General features: G+C 37.0%; 1 protein-coding gene across 6 annotated transcripts in view; it reads right to left on the reverse strand.

Moving 5' to 3' along the window:
• LOC138705231 (tudor domain-containing protein 5-like) overlaps positions 1-18,463 on the reverse strand; it is a 245,950-nt gene that overhangs the window by 111,866 nt on the left and 115,621 nt on the right. For all 6 annotated transcript variants that reach the window (XM_069834040.1, XM_069834041.1, XM_069834042.1 and 3 more), the window contains 2 exons: positions 17,543-17,681; positions 660-884 (listed from right to left, as the gene is read on the reverse strand). In XM_069834040.1, the coding sequence (XP_069690141.1) occupies positions 660-884; positions 17,543-17,681 (364 nt within the window). The remainder of the gene's footprint in view (positions 1-659; positions 885-17,542; positions 17,682-18,463) is intronic.

The raw sequence follows: 18,463 nt of genomic DNA on the forward strand, positions 1-18,463 counted from the left end.
GACAGTAAGGTGGGGGAGGAAAGGAGAAGAAAGAAAGGTATCAAAAGAGGAGAGATAAAGAAATTCAATTTAAGATAACATAATAGCAAATTACTTCATATAAAATAAAGGGAAAAATTATAATTCAGTGTAATACTAAAATTATATGTAACTCTACCACGTGAGTTTTGGATCAGGTCAATGTCACATCACAAGAACAACTTTGGGCAAGACAATTTCTTGTAATGAAGATCCCAACAAAAATAAGACTTGCACAAGATATTTCCTAGCCTCATTAAGAGATTTAATATCAGTTATTACCAATGAACAAGTAATGCACAATCCCACTACATTATAAATAAGGCAGTGCTGAATTACATTAAAAAAAGATTTACATGTTAAAACTAACGCAACAGGTTAGCAGTAATCCAATCAAGAATTTGTGTCACCTTAACATTGGATACAGAATTTTGAAATGGTTTAGTATAAACAAATTTGCGTAATATGCAGTGCATCCACAGCTGAGAGACAGCAGGTCTTAGGTGGGTAAGGTGCAAGGATGGCTTGAAAACGTGCAAATGGGTATAAACACATGCAAGTTAGTTCTATAAGGCCAAGAAACGTTTATTATTCAAGCAGTTATTGTAGTAGTTAAAAGCATAAAAAATTCAATGACTTACCTCATGATCTACAGATGAGACAACAGCAATGAGAGTCTTTTCTGACACCATTTCAAGAAATCGCTTATTCACTGCACGGGGCCATTTTTTCCCATCACCAGCTGGTATTAAATTTGCCAAACTAGCCTGGATTGCCTGCATCGGAAACGCTCCGAAGTCCTGGTGCATAAAACGCAAATCTTTCTTTTTTACTCTGCTTGTTGTCCCATAATCAACAAATAGCACCTGAAAAGGAAGAGAAATCATTCTAATTTTACAAGAAAAGATATAATTTAGTGGTAGGCCTCTGGGGTGGAGGGAGAGAAGTTACAGTGCTTGTATATCAAAAGCAAGATTTTATTACAAAAATATAACAATGTGATATGGAAATGTCACAAATGTACTATTTCTTAATTTAAGTTTAATCAACAACGCATCTTTTAATTAGCTTTCTTTTTTTACTAAATGGCAGGTATTTGACTGTTCTTCATCCATTCATATGAAACTAGTTGTACAGACCAATTTACAGACAGAGTCGTTGCACAGGGTGCACCATAGCAGGCTGGTCTACACTACTCCTGCGATGAGATAAGATACTTACTTCTTACTTCTTAATACGTCCAACTATAAGCTAATTGGAGTGCAAGAGGTCAAATGACTTTATTGTCAAACGCCTGGCATTAGAAAACAACAACAACATAAGCTAATTACACAATGTCCACTGTAAATCTAATATACAATTTTCCAGAGCTGTGGATTGGTGAGAATTTCATATAACGAGTGGTTTTTCATTCTTTCCTGCAGTTTATTGTTGGTGTTATTACACTGAAGAAGGATGTGTTCTATTGTTTCGTCTTCTGTTAAACATTCTTTTACATAATGATGATTTTGATAATTTAAAGTGATGCAATTCTCGTCCGTGCAGCAAAAGTTAGTACCTGTCTGGAAAGATCACAGCAGATTTTAATATTGTTGGATTATTTCAAAATTTTCCATATTGCTCTTCCTGTTTTTCCACTTTACCAATCTTCTGTCTATTGCTTATTTACATGTTATTTACTTACTTACTGGCTTTTAAGGAACCTGTAGGTTCATTGCCGCCCTCACATAAGCCCGCCATTGGTCCCTATCCTGAGCAAGATTAATCCAGTCTCTACCATCATATCCTACCTCCCTCAAATCCATTTTAATATTATCTTCCCATCTACGTCTCAGCCTCCCCAAAGGTCTTTTTCCCTCCGGCCTCCCAACTAACACTCTATATGCATTTCTGGATTCGCCCATATGTGCTACATGCCCTGCCCATCTCAAACGTCTGGATTTTATGTTCCTAATTATATCAGGTGAAGTATACAATGCATGCTATTTACATGTTATGAATATTATTTATTGTTCTGTCAAGGGAAACTGTAGATTGTCATATTGGTAAAGGTTTGTTGTAGATTTTGCTATTTCAACTGCTATCTCAATACCTTGCATTCTACAGTGATCTGGTATCCATTGACAGGTTATATATTTACCCTTTTTAGAAAGCAGATTTATTAATTGCACAATAGGCATAACTCTGAAAGCATAAGCAGTTGGTGTATATTTGGTTATTGTTTGAAAGGCTGTTTTTGAGACTGTAAATATGCAGATCTGTCTCTAATGAGAAGTTTTGCAGTATTGGAGAGGTGCATCAATAGCAAGTAACTCTGTGTCAAGGCTTGAAACAGAAGAGCATGAGATGAAGTCAGTGGCGGTTCCTCGGGGGAGGAAAGGGAGGAACGTCCTCCTCACATTTTTCTTCTTCTGAAAGTAAATACCAAATAAAATATGTGCCTTAAAATTCGGGGAAGATTCGATATTTTTTAAGTTCACAACTATAAGTAAACCTTGGCTGATCGAGTTTTAAACAACGTGCACTCATGTGCTGTAGAAAACTGTGAGAAAGATGCGAGACTGTTTGTGTGGAGGAAAGCCAATCCTTTCCTCCTTTACTGCAGTTAACACACATAGACAACAGCGCACTAGCGGCTGGAGAAAGAAGCAGAGTTTTAAAGCAAGTAAATGAACGGTTGGAGGAGATCCTCCTCTGAATCAGTCATGGGCGGGAAATAGAAACCAACTGGTGGTGCAGCAAGCTCGCTACCGCTGCCATCTAACGATGTTGCATTCAACCAGACTAACACATCTTGGAGGAGGCACAATAAAAACAGTTTTAACGCAAAATTATAAGACACCATATAAACTTTTTTAAAATTATAAATGAAAATATATTATTCGTTGCACTTTATATGTATAGGGTACTATTCATGATCTGAAACTTTCGAAGATATTTGAAAGCTAAAGTCGGGTTTGTATAAAACAAAGAGGAAGTAGTTCTACGTTAGTATCGTAGATCATTTTGGCCACTGAAATTCACTTCCATTCATTGTCTACTAAACAGGACAATATCCAAGTTGTCAGTTTTGTACAAATATATTTAAAATTGAAAGTACTCCAAACTACATTATTTTTAACATAAAAAAATTAATTGGCCAAGGGCAGCTTTGAAAAATAATGGTAGTATGACTTTACAAGAACTGACATTCTTCAAAAGCATATGATACTGAACATGTAAAATGCACATGTGGCAACACAGACCACGTAGGTGGGTGCAGTGTTTTCACTTTCCTAACAGATTATTTTTCATTCCCACTTCCGTAAAACGGTTCTGGTTACGTGTTAGTAGCCGGTCTCTTCCAACACGTGTGATGCTGTAGTGTACGCTAAAATGCTGCGAGGTTGTGAATTTCCTTGTAATGGTTAATTTATGCAATTATTCAACAATGAATGGAAGTGAAAACGTATTATATTTTGGACAATTATTTAGGAAACTCAGTTTACAAGAACAGATTATTGCTATACAAAAGGGAAGCCAACCCGACACTATCTGGTCTTACATGTATGCATGTAGGCTAATTTGTAGCATGTTTCATTCAAGAAGGTGTCATTTTGTGCAGTTAACTTCTTTCCTCCTCTTAAGAAATATGCAGGAGCCGCCACTGGATGAAGTATTTTTCATGTGTGGATGGGATGTAGTATCCAGCTCCAGACTTGCCTTCTTCAGATAATGATCCATCTGTATGTATATGTATATGTGTGTGTATGTGTGTGTGTGTATATATATATATATATATATATATATATATATATGAAAGTGATCATCATATATTTCGTGATCAATCATTTCAAGTACTTGTGTCTTTAATATTTCACAGATGGTTTGTTTTGTATTGTTGCCTGGTAGAGATGGAAAGGCTCTTGGTTTCTTCCATTCCCAGGGAGGTATGTCATGAGTCACTGGGATCTTTGCTATGCTGTTTGTGTTCATTATGGTGGGTGCTTGACTGGTTGCATATTTGAAGGAATGTTTTGGAGCTTTGGGGTCTGGATTCAACGCACGTAGTGAATGTTGTGGTGATGTTAACTAGTTTTTTTTTTAATTTTATGAATATTCTTTTTTGTATGTGGTAGATAAGAGATTCAACAATTAATTCAATTTCCATAGAGTTAATAGGCGTTGTTTTGGGACATCCTAGGCTATGAGATGAGATGATGATCTGTTGGAATGCCACAGGGGAACCGGAGCTCCTGGAGAAAACCCCTGTGTTACCTGGACAACAGACTTGCCTAACATAAGTTATAAATCAAGGGTACCGGTACATCGGAAATCGAACCCAGGTCTACAGCATTATAAGTCCAGTGCTCTAGTCACTAGATCACTATGGCGGCTATGTTTAATTAAACAGTCAATTTGAAATGCATAGAAGCTGTGCCCGTACTGCTGCAGAGTATTGGAAAATATTTTTACACTCTTTATTGGCCATTAAATAATATAAATTACAATAGCTCGTTAAAAGGAAACATTACAAATTAACATACAAATCATTTCCCACCACATTAAATTAAAGAACACGTCAACAGTATAAAAAGCTATATAGGTTAACCACTTTAAGAGAACTTTTCTAAAATGAAAAAAAGCAACACATCTGGCATTAAGAGGCAAGATGTTAAAAAATTTTATTCCCATAGTTTTCAAACTTTTCAGTGCTTTGGAAGTGTGACAATATTTAAAACTCAACTCAACTCCTGAAAAAACACTTTCAAATTAATGTATAGACTGTTTCTACACCCATACACAAACTTTTCATACACCACTTGTATACCGTCAGTCTTACTAAGGAACATTAAATCCAGACTTTTGAGATGGGCAGGGCATGTAGCACGTATGGGCGAACCCAGAAATGCATATAGTGTGTTAGTTGGGAGGCCGGAGGGAAAAAGACCTTTAGGGAGGCCGAGACGTAGATGGGAAGATAATATTAACATGGATTTGAGGGAGGTGGGATATGATGATAGAGAATGGATTAATCTTGCTCAGGATAGGGACCACTGGTGGGCTTATGTAAGGGCGGCAATGAACCTCCGGGTTCCTTAAAAGCCAGTAAGTATATAAACCAGGGGTTTTCAAACTTTTTGCTGTCATGGATCTCCTGAGCTAAGGAAAGCAGCTCACGCCTCCCCTCTCAACAATTAACTTTTAATATGCGATAATGAGAGACAAAAATTTCTTTCATGTGCTTATTTACTTCAGAATATGTATTATATGTCTTTCTTGTGTTAAATTCTATCGTTTTTGAAAGACATGTTGGTTCAAAAAAGTGTGAATACAATTAATAATTATATATAATAATAATAAGTTTTCAGTCAAATACATTTTTCAATTTGTGAGGTCAGATAATCTGTTACATCACAATATTTAGTACGAAGTCACTAATATTTTCGACTTTAAAAAGTCATCTTCAGGTGCATAAAATGCAAACAATATATTTAAAAATAGGTGATAAGTTGATCTAGCAATTAATAACATGGTAAGTAATGCACGTAATGGCATTTACAATTATATAAATTTCGTGCCTCTTGAGGTAAACTGTACATGGTAAAGCTGAACACTGATGCTAGATTTTCGTGTGTATATAAGACAAGGAGAAGGCATAGCATGATATTAACCTTATACAATTAAAGGCTAAGTATTCTCATTAGATCGTATCATTAAAATTAAATTTGTACAGTTTGATATTAACTACGTTAAAATGTTAAATATAATGTATAAATTTAAAAGAGATTGAGAAGCTATGATGCAAATGCTGTTGGTGGGAGAGCACGCAGTCTAATTCGTCGTGGTGAATGCCATAGTTGTCTGAAAATATTTTAGTTAATAGGTTATTATTAATTTTGAAAAGGTTGTGAGAGCTGATATCAGCGTTTCTTAAAGGTTTATTATATTTGTACTTACATAGTTGTTCAGTTGTTTGCATCCAGACAAGGGGGCGTGTTTCACCCGACGTTACATGTTTTAGACTGAGTGATGATGTATGGACAGATAACTGAGAGGGGATGCCAGGAGCAGTGGCGTATACTGGTTAAAGGGTTTGGGCTACAGCTGACCCTATTATTACACAAAATATATCTAACAATTACTTTAATTTTAATTACTATGGTAAAACTAATAATACAAAATTATTACATTATGTTATACTATAAACTTTTTATTTTGTAATTTCCTTGGGCTACCGCCGGTAGCCCGCAAAATATGCCCCTGGCCAGGAGTGACTATTCGATAACATGTTATTTTATTAAATGATATAGGGGATTACGTAAATTTGGTATTTGCTCATTTAATAATGGATTATTAGGGTCTTGATTTTTTATAATAAAAAACTGTTCTGCAGAATTGATAAGGTGTGAATTATTTATTACTTTTAAAATTTTTAAGGTGTTTTGTATATTATTAATTTCATGGCCTGAATATAATAAACCTTTAAGAAACGCTGATATCAGCTCTCACAACCTTTTCAAAATTAATAATAACCTATTAACTAAAATATTTTCAGATAACTATGGCATTCACCACGACGAATTAGACTGTGTGCTCTCCCACCAACAGCATTTGCATCACAGCTTCTCCATCTCTTTTAAATTTATACATTATATTTAACATTTTAACGTAGTTAATATCAAACTGTACAAATTTAATTTTAATGATACGATCTAATGAGAATACTTAGCCTTTAATTGTATAAGGTTAATATCATGCTATGCCTTCTTCTTGTCTCATATACACACGAAAATCTAGCATCAGTGTTCAGCTTTACCATGTACAGTTTACCTCAAGAGGCACGAAATCTATATAATTGTAAATGCCAGTACGTGCATTACTTACCATGTTATTAATTGCTAGATCAACTTATCACCTATTTTTAAATATATTGTTTGCATTTTATGCACCTGAAGATGACTTTTTAAAGTCGAAAATATTAGTGACTTCGTACTAAATATTGTGATGTAACAGATTATCTGACCTCACAAATTGAAAAGTGCATCTGACTGAAAACTTATTATTATTATATATAATTATTAATTAAATTCTATCGTACCTGGTTAACATTTTTCGGTCTGTTAACCAGGTACAATAGAATTTAACACAAGAAAGACACATAATACATATTCCAAAGTGATATAGTGTATATAGAGTAAAACCCATCAAGCCACAGGAAACAACAATAATTAGGAAGTATTGAATGGTGCAGCCCTGCAAGAGCATGTTTGCTCACACAGCTTCTACAGACGAAAGAATAGCCACATTTTAGAGTAATGTATAAGAAGTCAATCAATAAGAAATAAAAGCAAAAAAAGAAGAAGGAACTACATCAACAAATCAACAATGTAGCAATGGACTCTGCTGTCTCCTATTATTGCCAAACTGTACCTGCAGCATTTTGAACACCAGACTTTAGACTCAGCTATCTCTTCTGTTACATAGACGACACCTTCGTGGTCTGGCCACATGGACAAGATAAAATCCAAAAGTTCAGTTTACCATGGAGGTACAGTCCAATAGTTCATTTTCATTCTTGAATATTCATATTTATAACAAATCAGATGGTACTCTTGAACATGATGTATATAGGAAGCCGACATATATAGATCTTTATCTAAATACACACAGCCATCCATCACCATCCTCCGCAGAAAAAGTTAGTTTTAACCAGTTATTACATCATATCGGATATTAAAAACTTGCCCACAGAAACAGATCTTCTATACAAATTATTACAACAAGCAGCTATTCTAGCAATCGTCTCTAAACGCACACCTTCATCTCAAACAGCAGAAATAACTAAAATGCTCTCTCAATTAATATAACTCAATAAAAGAATTGTTTTCTAATGGATACCATCCCATTGTGGAATCCTGGGAAACGAGAATGCGGATGCTTTAGCAAAGAAGGGCAGCACTGCTACTTACAGACCTGTTACTAAATCTACGTATTACTCTGTGAAGAGATTTATTAAATCTACATACTTAGACTTCAACAAACAAAATTTGATAACTCAATCCCAAGGGAAAAAATGGAACTACCTGCATCAAAATCCACAGTTAATTCCCGATTTACCACGAAAATCGTCTGTAGCTGCATTTAGATTGGCAACAGGCCATGATTGTTTGGCCAAACACCTGCATAGAATTGGAATATATCAGTCCCCTAACTGCCCATTGTGCAACTCAAACCAAGAAATGGATTCGGAACACCTCAAAATCTGTGCTTCAGTGGCTGGTCATGATAATATCTTTGAAAAATATTGGAGTGCAAGAGGTCAAATGACTTTATTGTCAAACGCCTGGCATTAGAAAACAACAACAACATTACAACAAAATAACTACATGATGAAGGATAGATGGAGCGGAGAAAAATTCTCTCCAGCATCAGGATTCAAAACTGAGTTTTCAGCTCTACGTGCTGATGCTTTAACCACTAAGCCACGTCGGATTCCAGTTCCGATGCCAGATTGAATTGTCTCAGTTGAAGTTCCACCTCTCAGTTTCCCTTTTATGGTCAACCCTCATTCACTGTGTCACAGATATGTGACAGTGGCACAATGTCCAACACACTAAGTGTAGGGGTGCACTCATTACAAGAGAATTTTTCTCTGCTCCACCCATCCTTCATCATATGATAATGCAGAATTCCTGCACGGAAATATGTGTACTTCGGTACTTCATAATAATAAAATAACTACAGCAGAAAGGAAATTAATAAAGCCCTGAAATAAGTCAGTTCAAAAAGAAATCCAAGAGAAATGTCTAGTAGTCAAGAACCAACCAACAAAGAAAGCTTTCATTCCATATTATGGAAACAATCTCACACAAGATAATCCGAATCCTACAGAAACTGGAAATAAAAACATCAAGAACCATCAAACATCTATGCCAGGTAAAAGGTAATCAAGGAGTGAAAACACCAGGTATTTACAGATGCCTTATGAAATGTGACGAAATGTATATTGGACAAACTGGCCACATGGTGGAGGACAGAATCAAAGAACATCAAAGTCTCACACTCCATTATCCCAAAAATCTGCTGTGGCGCAACACAGTATTGAAAAAGGACACAAAATTATGTTTGATCAGACCAAGATCTTATATGGATCAAACCATTACTGGGACCAGATAATCAATGAGGTAATAGTGATTAAACAGGAGAAGAAAACTTCAATAGGAATGGCAGATTACAACTGAGTCAGGCTTGGACTCACACCTTGAACCGACTAAAATCTAATGGTCACCTTTCACTGGTGAGATAGAGGTACAGGTCCTTTGATTCTATTGCAGTAAACACAGGGAAGTCGTGGACTGAGACTGGTGATCAACTTCTACCAGTGAGACATGGCTTGTCGCCCACCAACAATCTTACAGCAGTAATCTGCTTGCCTCGGATTGGTTTAAATTATCCATCTGACTTTTACATTTTAGTAAAGACACGACTTTCTTGTCACAACCATCAGTATCCCTGAAGATGGCTGCAGAGATAATAGCCGAAAGCTTGAAAGATATCAACAATTCGACTCGGCTGATAGCCTGTGAAACCATCAAAGAGACTTAATGTTATCCGTCTGGATGGAGGCTAATGGCTTTGTTGAGGGATGCGATGTAGCATACAAAGTGGGAACAGCAACATGGCGATTATCATGGACAGATGAACTCAAATAATTTCGAAGTAAAGGTTCAGTTATTCCCAATTTGTCTGCTCCATATGTAATCTTCATGGACAATGCACTTTACCACAGGAAACAATTGAGTAGTTTAATATCAAAGACGGACATCTGTCGTCTCCATAGTTTTGATCTAGAGGCAATTTTTTAATTCACAGTGTTCTTTGTAATATTTAACACAACTTATTTTATAAATGTAGTGTTAGAGTTTACATATCGTTTCACTATAACTGGAAAGAGCATGAAAAATTGTATAAAAAGCCACTGCTATCTAAATTTCGATTGAGGTCAGATGTCCGTCTTTGATATTAAGCTACTCAATTATTAGATAAGGCAGATAAGAAATGTTGAACTGCTTTCGAAAGCATAGAGTGCCATGTGAAGAAAATATGAGGAAGTTTGCTCTTTTTTCATTGAAAGAATAAATTTGTTCCAAGGAAATAGTGTACCAAATCGACACAATATTTGAAAACCAGTGAAAGGTGACCATTAGATTTTAGTCGGTTCAAGGTGTGAGTCCAAGCCCGACTCAGTTGTGATCTGCCATCCCTGTTGAAGTTTTTCTTCTCCTGTTCAATCTCTATTACCTCATTGATTATCTGGTCCCAGTAATGGTTTGATCCATTTAAGATCTTGTGACTCAATTGTACCTACACCGATTTCACATTTCTGATAATCCTACTTGTCTGTGGTGTAATAATCATGATGAAGATCTGGAACACATTCTTCTATACTGTCCATCCATAACCACAAAAGAAGTAAATTAAAACCATCAGTACCAGTTGCAGAAGACACAGTCCTGCAGTATATATTGACTACACCCCACCTCTGGCTACTAGCAACAGGCATCTATAATGAACACCGATCAAAATACCCCTCATTTCTCGTGAAAAACAACAACTGAATAGACTATAGAGGACTTTATGTTGTCAGCTAACAGCTGGATACATTAAGAAGATTGATTGATGGTCACACTGTCATCAGGTTACAGCCTCATATGTGTCACGTAAGTCCTATTGAATTACTAGATGTACCGAAGTTCATCATATTGAATTAGCCTGAAGTACTGTCAAGAACTATGTAAGGTCACACAACACTACAGGTGATATATATATGTCTCTGACAAGACTTCAAGTACTTGTGCCAAAAGGACTAAAGTCTGTAATTAAAGAAGAATGGACTGCATACTGCAAACATGTGATTAACATTAAAAACTACTATAGAGAGAAAGATGCAATAATGAAAGGCGTTATAGACAACTTCATAAAGTGTAAACAATCTGGATATCAGTGACAATGACATCAGTGATGGGTAGGGACCTAAATTTTTAGCATCTATTTTTCTGAAATTAGCATCTATTTTTTTCCAAAGAAAACTTTGTGCATTCTACCTTTCATTTCTCAAAAGATAACACTGTGCACAGTTCAGAGTTTTCCTTCTTCAAATTACATCGTATGTCTGAAACAACAGCACCATACTGTAATGAAACATGTTCACTGTCAACATTGTTTGTTGGTGTCCACAATATTTGCAAACAACATTATGAAAATGCTTTATTCTCTGTTCTTAAAGCATTAAATATTTTTACTATGTCACATTTTTAATTTTTCACCTGCTGTTCAAATAAGCTTCTTAAATGAATTGTATGCACTTCGAAATTCTTGTTTTGGTATACTCAAAAATCCTGGAAACATGTCAATATTTGATATGTCAACATTGTTCAATAGAACTACATTCTTCGGGTAGAATGTCTTCACTATAGCCTCAAAGTTCTTTCGGCCAGAGTCCTTTTTCTTCAAAATTGACAGTTAATTCTTTGCTGACTGAGCAGCTTTGGAAAACGTATCTTTGCTTGTAGCTTCATTCAATGGATTTAAAAAGTGCCTTTAATTTTTATGTGTATGTATATAAAATGAGCTTTTCGCTTGAAAAACAGCATTTGACTAATTAAATAGCATTTTTCTCGTGATTTCGAAATTTGACAGGAAATTCGTATTTTTTCGCACTTTCAGTTGTGATAAAAATTCATGCTAATCACCTTACAGATAAAGAAAAATACTTTCTACCTCACAATTTAAAAATTCGTAGATTTCGCAAATGCGAAATTTTCAGGTCTATAGTGATGGCAGTAGTGATAATGATAGTCATAGCAACAGCAACACCAAAGAAGCAGAATCTTTTTTTTTTTTTATTCAATGCAGTTGCACTTGACTAGAGTCATTGGCCGTACAATGGCGATAAAAACTAAAAGGAAAGAAAACGAAATAAAGTGAACAATGTCCAAGGAAACTATGAAGGAGTGGATGTCAGCACTGCTGCATTCTGTCTCTGGCCTCCCAGTACCTATCCACAAAGCTGACAGATGAAAGTGCTGGACAAGTCTTAATGTGGTTTGAGTCCATGGTGTCGGAACATCCACAGAGCATGCAGTGGGGGCTGGATAATACACCCAGGCGGTGGAGGTGATTAGCCAGGCAGTCATGACCGACTGCGGCGCGGAACGTCGCAACAGCTTCTCTTCTGGGCTATTCGGGGAGAGTGGAGTTTAGTGCGTCCTTCCAGTGTTTATCTTTAATTTGGTCCTCCAAACTTTTATGGAAACGTTGTCTCACTCGACTGCTTATATTTGTAGATGCTCTATGGAATGGCAGCATGTTAGAATATGAAAGAGGGATAGTTGTTCCTTTCTTTGCTAGAAAGTCTGCTGCTTCATTCCTGGCAATACCGCAGTGAGAAGGTATCCATTGCAGATGTACAATTTTATTTAGTTTCTTGATGTCTTCTCTGCATTGTTGAATGTCATCATTAGCTGTTGTAGTGAGTAGTTTCCAATTGCAGATATCGCTGCTTTTGAGTCACTGACGAGGACAATGTTTGGAAATGGGAAGGACCTGCACAACAGTTGTTTCACAGCAGTACATATGGCTCTTACTTCTCCATCAAAAGGTGTATGGTTGTTGCCTAGAGTGAGATAGGTTGAGAACAATTGGCAATGAATTCCGGCTCCAGTGGGCCCGTGTTTTTCTATTTGGGAGCCGTCAGTGTACACATGCAGCCATTTGTCTTGTGGGTAGCGGATATGTAATGTTTTTAAGGCAGAAAGACGGAGTACTTCACTACAGTCGTCCTGTTTATTTTCTATTGCAATAAGATCTAGTGCATAGTTAATATGATATAAAGAAGCAGAATCTTTCATGTCTGACTTTGTTCTCCTATAGCCAGGTAAGTGGACTGAAGTTTTAGGTAAGCCACTTAAGTTTTCAAGTCAGAGTGTAGCATATAGTTCCCCCATCCTGCTTATCCACTCCTCACGCCAATAAGTAGCATGAAAACAATAAAAATGTAATTCTTAATGAAAGAGCATGAATGTTAGGGATAACTTGCTACTGGTTTCAACTGCGAAGAAATATTTGTTGCCAGAATACTATAGGTAATAATGGTCCCTCGACTGTGAATAATAGTTTTAAGCAGGCTTGCAGAACTGGGCGACAATTGTGAAATACGTCACTCACTGGAATACGTCACTCACCCCTTCCTTCCATCCCCGTATCATTGACTTGGTAGGGAAGGGGATTTGTATCCAGTGTCTGTCTTATGTGATTGCATACAGGCCATAGATACGTCATTCAACGCGGGTGGACTGTGGATGGAGAACCAACGCTTTCCCCATGCTTTCCACCCCTCTCTCACCAGTTCTGTATTCCTGGTTTTAAGTAACAGAATAAACTGCCTTCTTAAGTATGTCTTGCTGCAGTGACGTAAAAAGTGCCATAGGTTACAGATAGCTTCTGCCCCTGTTAATATTCACAGGAACTGGATTGCCTTGTGTTGTATAACTGATTACTCTTTGATGTAGTGCCTACCAATAACACATTTTAAACACATAATTTTCATTTCCTGGTGCACTTTTCTGTACTAATGTAATATATATTTTGAAGTGAAAAGACAAAACAGACAAATAAATAGACATTTAACTAAACGAACATAATAATGTATTATGGGACTATATTTTTCACACAGCAATACAACGTTATTCTTAGTAATCATTCCAACAAGGGATGCAAGGGATAGTGAAGTGCATTCCATAACCTCTCCTATCCAAAACCCTACCTCAACCTGCTCGTGGTGCAACCTGCTTTTACAAATGAGGCTCTGGGGACCGAGTAATGGCGGTATAACCACACCATCAGAAATAGAGGAAATGCTATTTCATCTCTTACGCTGGCCTGCCACGGCGTAGAATGTTCCACAAGTGGTGCTTGTGAGAAAGATCGGTGGACTCTAAAACTCCTCCCGGCCAGGTCCGATGGGCCCATTAACCAACGACAGGTGTGGCCCTCCAGTCATACTGGGGGTTTACATGAGTGGGTGATGTAACCACCATTACAAACAAAAAATTAGTGCCCACTTAAAAAACGGTTACACTTATGCTAAACCTGTGAAGTTCTACCTGATGGATCGACCACAGAGAAATATTGGAGAGCAAGAACGCTAATGGTTTTGTTGCCAAAGCCTGGCATTAGATAACAACAACAACAAACAACCTCATTCCAACAATGAGAAGAGTGTACACATGTGCATTTAACATCATTAACACACTGTATGTATCATAGCTCCAATGAAGGTCGAGTATTTGGGGCTAATTTTTTTTTTAATTATTTAATGGCAGGTACTTGACTATTCATCATTCACCTATATGAAGCGAGTCATTGTCCACAGGAGGCTAGCCTATGATATTTACATCATGAGATGATGATGACTGAGATCTGTTGGGATGCCACAGGGGAACCGGAGCTCCTAGAGAAAACCCTTGTGTTACTCAGACCACAGGCTTGCTCAACACAAGTTATAAATTGGGGGTACACCAGGGATTGAACAGAGGTCCACAGGATTATAAGTCCAGCTCTCTAGCCACTAGACCACTGTGCCACTTTTGGGGCTAATCTAACATGCCATTATTCTTGATGCTGTAATGGTTGCATTGCTTGCCTGTGACCCTACTCTCATCAAGTCACCATTTTTCTTGTTTTAAGACACATCTCTGTGGGCCAATGTCTTTTTTTCTTTTTTTTTTCCTCTCTTGTACGGAGGAGGGACCCGAAGGTTTGCTCTGCAGCCTGAGACTTATTGTGCTTCTCACTCCTATTCTATGAACTATTGGGTAGCCAAACGGCCACGCTCTTGTCAGTGGCGGCTCCTGCGTATTTCTTAAGAGGAGGAAAGAAGGTAACAGGACGAAATGACACCTTCTTGAATGATACATGCTACAAATTAGCCAACATGCATACATGTAAGACCAGGTAGTGTTGGGGTTGGTCTTTCCTTCTGTATAGCAATAATCTGTTCTTGTAAACTGAGTTTCCTAAATTTTCCAAAATATATAATGTTTTCACTTCCATTCATTGTTGAATAATTGCACAAGGAAATTCACCTCGCAGCATTTTTCGAGCACACTACAGCATCACACGTGTTGGAAGACACTATAGCTACTAACACGTAATCGGAACCGCGGAAATGGAAATGGGAAATAATCTAAGGAAAGCGAGAACACTGCACCCACCCACGTGGTCTGTGCTGCCACATGTACATTTTAAAAGTTCAGTATCACATGCTTTTGAAGAAAATCAGTTCTTGTAAAGTCATACTACCATTATTGTTCAAAGTTGCCCGTGGCAAATTAATTTTTTATGTTAAAAATAATGTAGTTTGGAGTACTACTTTCAATTTCAAATATATTTGTTCAAAACTGACAACTTGGCTGTTTCCCTGTCTAGTACACAATGAATGGAAATGAATTTCAGGGGCCAAAAAGATCTGCGACACTAACGTAGAACTACTTCCTCTTTGTTTTATATAAACCCGACTTTAACTTTCAAATATCCTTGAAAGTTTCAAACCATGAATAGTAGCTTATATAAAGTGCAATGAATAATATTTTTGATTTATAATTTTAAAAAAAGTTTATAAGGTATCTTTCATAGCGTTGCGTTAAAACTGTTTTTATTGTGCCTCCTCCTAGATGTGTTATAGTCTGGTTGAATGCAAGATCGTTAGATGGCACGGCCAGTCAGTTTCTATTTCCCGCCCATGCGCTGATTCAGAGGAGGATCTCCTCCCTCTGCATTCATTTACTCGCTTTAAAACTTTGCTTCTTTCTCTGGCCGCTAGTGCGCTGTTGTCTATGTGTGCTTACTGCAGTAAAGGAGGAATGGACTGACTTTCCTCCACACAAAAAATCTCGCATCTTTCTCACAGTTTTCTAGCAGCACATGAGCGCGCGTCATTTAAAACTCGATCAACTGAGTTTTTCTTATAGCTGTGAACTTAAAAATTATCGAATCTTCCTTGAATTTCAAGGCACATATTTTATTTGGTATTTACTTTCAAAAGAAGGAAAATGTGAGGAGGACGTTCCTCCCTTCCCTCCCCCAAGGAACCCCCACTGGCCCTTGTATAAGTACAGCACACTGCACCGTGAACTGAACCCGGGCTATTGTATGGATGATGATGGTATGTGAATTAATGATGGCGAAATGAGTCAAAGGTCCAATATCTAAAGTTACCCAGCAATTCTGCTTCAATTGGTTGAGGAAAACCCAGCAAAAACCCCAACCAGGTAACTTGTCCCAACCAGGATTTGAATCCGGGCACGCTCATTTCACGGGCAGACGTGCTAACCATTACTCTTCTTCTCCTTCTTCTTCTTCTTCTTCTTCTTCTTCTTCTTCTTCTTCAGTCCCTTCTGCTGCTAAGCGTCGGGTTCACCTCTCTCCGTCCATTTCATCCATTTTTCCCGGTCTCTACACATTCTCTTCATCTCTACCATTGTTTTTCCTTTCTGTTGGCCTATTCTTTCTATTGTATCCTCCCATTTAATCCTTGGTCTTCCTCTTCTCTTTCTTCCTTCCACTCTCATTTCCATCACCTGTTTAACCTTCCTTTCTTCTCCCATACGATATACATGCCCAAACCATTTCAATTGCCTTTCATTAATCACCTCTGTTAATGCTTTTCTCATTTTAACTTCTTCTCTTATTCTGTCATTCCTTATCCTATCTCTTCTGGTCTTTCCTACAGTTCTTCTAAGATATTTCATTTCCACTGCTGTTAATTTACTTCGATGTTTATCTAAGAGTGGTAAGCTTTCGGTACTATATTGTACTATAGGTTTAATTATTGAATTATATATCTATATTTTAGTCTTAGTGGTTATTTATTTTTTCCCAACTACTGTATTATTTATTTGATAGTATGCTGATGTTGCTTTCTTTACCCTGTTCAGTACTTCTTGATCTACTCTTCCATCACTAGTTATTATTGTTCCTAAATATTTAAAACTTTCCACTCTCTTCAGGTTTTGTCCTTCACATTCAATGTTAAATTCTGTTTCCTGTCTATCTTCCTTAGAGATCCACATTACTTTACTCTTGTTGACATTAATCCACATCCCTTTTCTCATTAACTCATCGTTCCATTCCATCAACATGTGTTGTAGCATTTGAGGTGTTTCTGCTATTAATGCTATATCATCTGCATAGATTAACATTTGTAAATATACTGGTCTTGCTAACCATTACTCCAATGCTTTAATTGAGACTGCACTATTCTCTAGAGGACAACATTTCATAAGACCATAGAGATTTCCAACAAGGAAACAAAACGGTCTTTACAGGCATTTATGAGCCCCTTTTATCCTCTTTTAGAAAACAATCACAACAAGTGAATAGGTTTACTCATATCTACTTGTATTCTTAGATTATAGTTGATCTTCATTATAACTGTAGTTCATGGATTTATTTACGTGTGTTTTGATGATTAGTTACAAACCTGAACTTCAATGAGATTGTGCACAGTTGTAATGCACACCCGATGCCATTCTTCATTGTAAGGAGCCATACAATACTGTCCAATCTTGACTGTTGAGTCTGGCATATGATAACTCTTTTCTTCTTGATCATAGAAGTCTCTGAAATGAAGCATAATTTATAATAAATAGTCTAAAAACCTTTAAGGAACATGTTTAAACATGAAACTATAAAATTTAACTTTATTAGAATGAAGTTGAAGTCTGCGGCTTTGGGTGTTAACTACCGGAAGTATCCAGGGACAGTTGATAGTGAATATAGTTGTTTGTTGATCTCCCAGCTAGGTCCAATGGACGCGTCGACCAACAGCAGGTGTGGTCCTCCAGACATTCTGGGGGTTGTGTGTGAATGAAGTAGCCACCAAAACGTTAAAATATGGTGTTCACTTAAATCGGCTACAACTTGCCATGAGTACCATTACGGTAAAATTATCCGGAGGTAAAATAGTCCCCCAATCGGATCTCCGGGCGGGGACTACTTTAATGGTACAGAATCAACTAAACATCTTACAATGGAATGCTGGCGGTATAACAATCGTCTGTAGCTGCATTTAGATTGGCAACAGGCCATGACTGTTTGGCCAAACATCTGCATAGAATTGGAATATATCAGTCCCCTAACTGCCCATTGTGCAACTCAAACCAAGAAATGGATTCGGAACACCTCAAAATCTGTGCTTCAGTGGCTGACCATGATAATATCTTTGAGAAATATTGGAGTGCAAGAGGTCAAATGGCTTTATTGTCAAATGCCTGGCATTAGAAAACAACAACATAAAGTTGTTTGTTTAATTTGCTATAATAGTAGTCATGAATAACCAAAACGAGACCTTGAACTAACACTTACAGTAGAATTACACACATACAGCCACTACATTCAACAC

Source organism: Periplaneta americana, chromosome 8 (assembly GCF_040183065.1).
Source record: "Periplaneta americana isolate PAMFEO1 chromosome 8, P.americana_PAMFEO1_priV1, whole genome shotgun sequence".
Classification (NCBI taxonomy): domain Eukaryota; kingdom Metazoa; phylum Arthropoda; class Insecta; order Blattodea; family Blattidae; genus Periplaneta; species Periplaneta americana.